Source organism: Triticum dicoccoides, chromosome 6A (genome assembly GCF_002162155.2).
Source record: "Triticum dicoccoides isolate Atlit2015 ecotype Zavitan chromosome 6A, WEW_v2.0, whole genome shotgun sequence".
In the NCBI taxonomy this organism is placed as follows: Eukaryota; Viridiplantae; Streptophyta; class Magnoliopsida; order Poales; family Poaceae; genus Triticum; species Triticum dicoccoides.
The window spans coordinates 594,093,882-594,098,232 of record NC_041390.1 but is presented as its reverse complement, the minus strand read 5'-3'; the positions used below and the strand labels follow the sequence as shown (position 1 = coordinate 594,098,232).

The following is a 4,351-nucleotide window of genomic DNA, read 5'->3' as shown; positions in this document are numbered from 1 at the left end:
CATCGTCATCGCAAAAGCTGGAAGTAAGAGGTTGTTGAAGTCACCAATGCACATGGAGCCCCATCGATTTAGGCACACATAACCCACTCGTTGTCCATGGAGAACAACAGGGATAACATCTGTCGGGCTCCTCAGCAATACCACACCAAGCACCACCAAGAAAGGAATGGATCCCCCTCCGCCTCACGACACTAGAGCGATGGCTGCAACAGAGGGGTGAGGAGATTGATTTTTTTTTTTTGCAGCTAGTGTTTTTCATTGGAGTGGTAATGGGTTAGGTATACATGGTCGAGTAATATCAAAATCATATTTACGCCTCATGGATGTTCATTGCCTGTCCACGAAAATATGCATGGATTGAAAATCATACCCCTGTTCAGTAAATATGGAAATGGGTCGGCCTGGTCTGGCCTTGGACCTGTCTTGCGCAACCCAGAAATCCGTAGGGCGGTCTATTGGGTCGGTCCATTGGATGGCCCATTCGGGGGCGACTTTGCTCGTATAAGTTAGTCATCTTTGTTCTGCAGGCTTTTGTGACATCGACAAATTAGCAAGAGTTCATCAGGTTTGGAGAAAGGAGATCATGGCACCGCTAGGGTATCTGAAGGGGCGTTGGAGCACTGCCGCTTCTGAGGCATAGGGTGGACAATGGCGCACGTTGCATGGTGGAGGTGCAGCGAGACGAGCTTTTTGTTGAGTTGCATAGTGGATGAAATTATGGGGATGCACACTCTTAATTTAGGAATTACTGGACCGTTTGTTGTTCCTGAATGGAAGCATCGCAATGCGATCGTATTCGACGGTGCCACACCGTCTTTGAAAAGCATAATTCATAGAAAAGAGGTTGTGTGTTGATCATGGAAGACGACGGACATTATCAAAGAATACATGGGTAGTTTCCTAGTAAGCTCTAACGGTTGGTAGTGACGCGAGGAGTTAGCGATAGATTTACTTAGACATGGAATGGGCGTGAAGTTGAGTGTATGTAAGAACTATGTAAACTCATTATGAAGGGCTCTTTACCCTTTTCTCTCCTTTAATATAAACTACGCACATTTTTGTGTATTCAAGAAAACAACTTTATGTATGAATGAATTAAGTGGTGGGTGGACATGAAGCTTCTAATCCCGAGCTTATATGCATCCGTATGAACAGTAAAAAATCAAACAATTCTGTCCTTTTTTAATAGACACTGATAACTGTTTTTCATGCATGCAAACTTTTGTGATAAGACTACCCATAGTGGGAGTAATTCAGTAGTAACATCGAGTCCAACTCAACAAATTTGCTTATGTGGCGATGAGTTAATGAGGAAAGAGGTAGTAGTAGTAACTTAGCTAGTTACTATAACATCACATGTCCCAATGCAATATGAGTCTATAACATAATAAATGAAGCTTTGCATGTTACCACACTTATGTTACTACCCACTATGAAGATAGTAACATAGTCTAAGGATATGTGTATGTTACTAGTGTATGTTACTCTTCATTGTGGCTAGTCTAAAATCACTTTCATGGAGGCCCGGGCAAAAATATATCAAATGCTCCAAAAGACTAGTTTTGGAGCATTGATTTTGTTTTTATTGCCCCGAGCTCCAAAAATATCATTCCATTATGAAATTTTGCATGTAGGTAAAACATTTATCAGTGTGTATAAAAAATCTCAGAATTTTTTTAAAAAATTTATGTATATTTTACTATTCATCGTTGTGCATGTGAGCTCGAGCATAGAAGAAAACTTTCGGCGGTGGGGATTTTTCTTTGGTCGCTATGTACTCTGTTTTCTTGATCTCCGACAGTGCCGTTCATTAACGATCCACAGCGCATGCGACATCCTCTGAGTTGGTAAATTCAAGATTTGTATGTGTAGTTTTGGTGTGCCTTATTTTTCGATACTTCCAATTTTTTCAAAAATTGCCTAGAATGCTCCAAACTTTCTTAAAACATTTTCCAATGCAATGTACAATATGTCTGGCAAAATTTAGGAAAATGCAATAACACAGAAAGCTCATGTAAAAGGGCAAAATATATTGTATTATACCATGATATATATTCCCATACATACATACATACACGGTACAACCAAAAGAAAATTCACACATCGAAGTACAGAGTACAAAACGTCCCGGGTACATACAAGCAACCCAAATTCAAGTCCACCAAACTCAGAACTCAGATATTACGAGTGAGCTAGCTCACTTTATTATTCTGCAAAGGTACGGTCGCCAGACCGGCACCTCAAACTTTCACAAGCAGCGGCCGCGGGCCGGGCTCAGTGCTGTCCGGGCAGCTTCTCCTTGATCTTGTCCATGATGCCCTTCTTTTCGCCAGTGCCGTCGGTGGCGTGCGTCCCCGTGCCGGTCACTCCGGTGTGTCCCTGCTGCCCGTGGGTGCCGCCAGTGGCTGCTGTACCATGCGCCCCGGTGCCGGTCATTCCGGTGTGACCCTGCTGCCCGTAGGTGCCAGCGGTCTGCTGCTGGTCGCCGTGGCCACCCGGAAGCTTCTCCTTTATCTTATCCTTGATGCCCTTCTTCCTCCTCCCGCCCATGCCATCATCCTCAGACTATCACGACCAACGAGAAAATTCAGCCATTGATTCGTTTAATTTAAATGTAAACGGGAAAAATGCAAATTACAACTAGTGCTAGCAAGAAGCAAGAAGTATACGTATACGCACCGAGCTGGAGCTACTAGAGCTGCCGGACCGCTGCAGGATCCCTCCGGCCTTGTGCTCCTCTCTCGTGGGCTGGAAATGCCCACCAGCGGCCGCGCCGGTGCCCACGCCGCAGTGCGCCCCCATGCCGGTGCCGACGCCATGCCCGGCCACCGGGTTGCCGTACTCGTCGACGCGGTTAGTCGCCTGGCCGTGCTCCATCTTGCACAGGTGTTGATCTTGATTATCTCAGAAATCTGGTATGTTGTCTTCCTCACTTCCTCAGTTAGTCTGCAGCTCGTGGTTGTGGAAGCAGGTGCAGCACGAGGCGCCATTTATAAGCCGTTTGCGGCGAGGGGATAGGATCGTCGGAGGCGCTACGTGTGCAGGCATGAGTGGGCTGGCCGGCGGGAGCCGGTGACTGGTGACTAGCCCATAAAGAGAGGCCGGACGTGTGCAGCTACTGGACGCGTCCGGGATGCCACGTCTCAGCTTGTTCTCGAGGTAGAAGTGATGACACACGGGGGATACAGTCCCTGAAACACGTTCTCTCCGCTTGCAAAAGTCCCTCTTGTTTGCTCCGGAAAATGAAAGCTGGAATTGTCGGCATGGAATGAAAACTAAACAAAATAGACCAAACCCATGTATATTTCATTATTACTAGTAAAAATGCCCGTGCGTTGCAACGGGAGGAAAAAAATCACACCTCTAATTCAATGGAAAAAAACTCACACCACCAATCCAAGAAGTACGGCTCAAAACCCCCACTTGTCAATTCCAAGTTCCTCGCAAAAAAAAGGACCATCACACGAGACACATGTCATTGAAAGGAAATGTTTGAAACTGAAAAATCTATTCTCCTTGAGCTGGATGTGAGGGCCGCCCTTCACAAGCTACACCATGCACCTGGTTTGACGCATCGCATTGCAACCGCAGTGAGAAACCGTTATCAACACGAGCGTGGTGTTGTCAGCTCGCGTCATTGGGATATGAATGCTCCAGCATTGACGGAGTAGAGTCCGTCTACTGCTCGCACTCAGCAACATTTACACCAGCTCTAGCTAAAAGATGAGCACACATATTTGCTACTCTGCATCAAACGAACTCCACCCGAATATTACTCGCACAGATCTCCTTAATTTCCTGAACAGAAGGGATAACATGATATCTCTCAAACCCATTACGCTGATATTTTTTCCTACCTCCGCATAGTCAAGCTCAATAATCATGTTCAAAAAAGTGGCCATGAGAAGTAACAAATTTGTTCCAGCTCCCTACATGCCTCTTTGACATAAATACAGTCCCAAAAACAGTGATAAAAGATTCTCCTGAAGCAATACAAACAGCTTACCAGATCTTTACTCTTTCGCCTCTTAAGCTCATCTCCAACAGCAATACTCCAAAGAGAAATAAACCAAAAATAGATTTTTACACACACCATGGTAGCATCATATCCATCCACACACACATAACGCTAACATCATACCCAAACATGAGAGAGAGAGGAGATGAGACAGCAAGGCCAGCACACGAGAGCGGTGTTGCTGCCGCCAGAGGGTTGCGGTCGCCAGCAGGAGCAGAAGGGCAGGGGTGCTGCTGTGGCCTCAAGGCGAGGCAGATGCAGATGGCTACGTCGTGGGCTCATGGCAGACCACAAACAATCAGTCAAGAAAGATAGTATTGAAATTTTGCAAGC

General features: G+C 45.9%; 1 protein-coding gene across 1 annotated transcript; it reads right to left on the bottom strand.

Moving 5' to 3' along the window:
• Positions 1-2,013: 2,013 nt before the first annotated feature.
• LOC119318251 (dehydrin DHN3-like) lies at positions 2,014-2,962 on the bottom strand. The gene is made up of 2 exons (XM_037592772.1): positions 2,680-2,962; positions 2,014-2,565 (listed from the first exon to the last, which is right to left on the bottom strand). The coding sequence occupies exons 1-2, from the start codon at positions 2,875-2,877 to the stop codon at positions 2,275-2,277; spliced, it is 489 nt and encodes a 162-aa protein (XP_037448669.1). The 5' UTR covers positions 2,878-2,962; the 3' UTR covers positions 2,014-2,274.
• Between the last annotated feature and the right edge of the window lie 1,389 nt (positions 2,963-4,351).

Excerpts from the sequence above, each read along its gene's own strand:
- LOC119318251 (XM_037592772.1), bottom strand. The coding sequence starts at position 2,877 with ATGGAGCACGGCCAGGCGACTAACCGCGTCGACGAGTACGGCAACCCG. Across the intron at positions 2,566-2,679 it reads GCTCTAGTAGCTCCAGCTCG|TCTGAGGATGATGGCATGGG; the intron begins GTGCGTATACGT and ends TGGTCGTGATAG.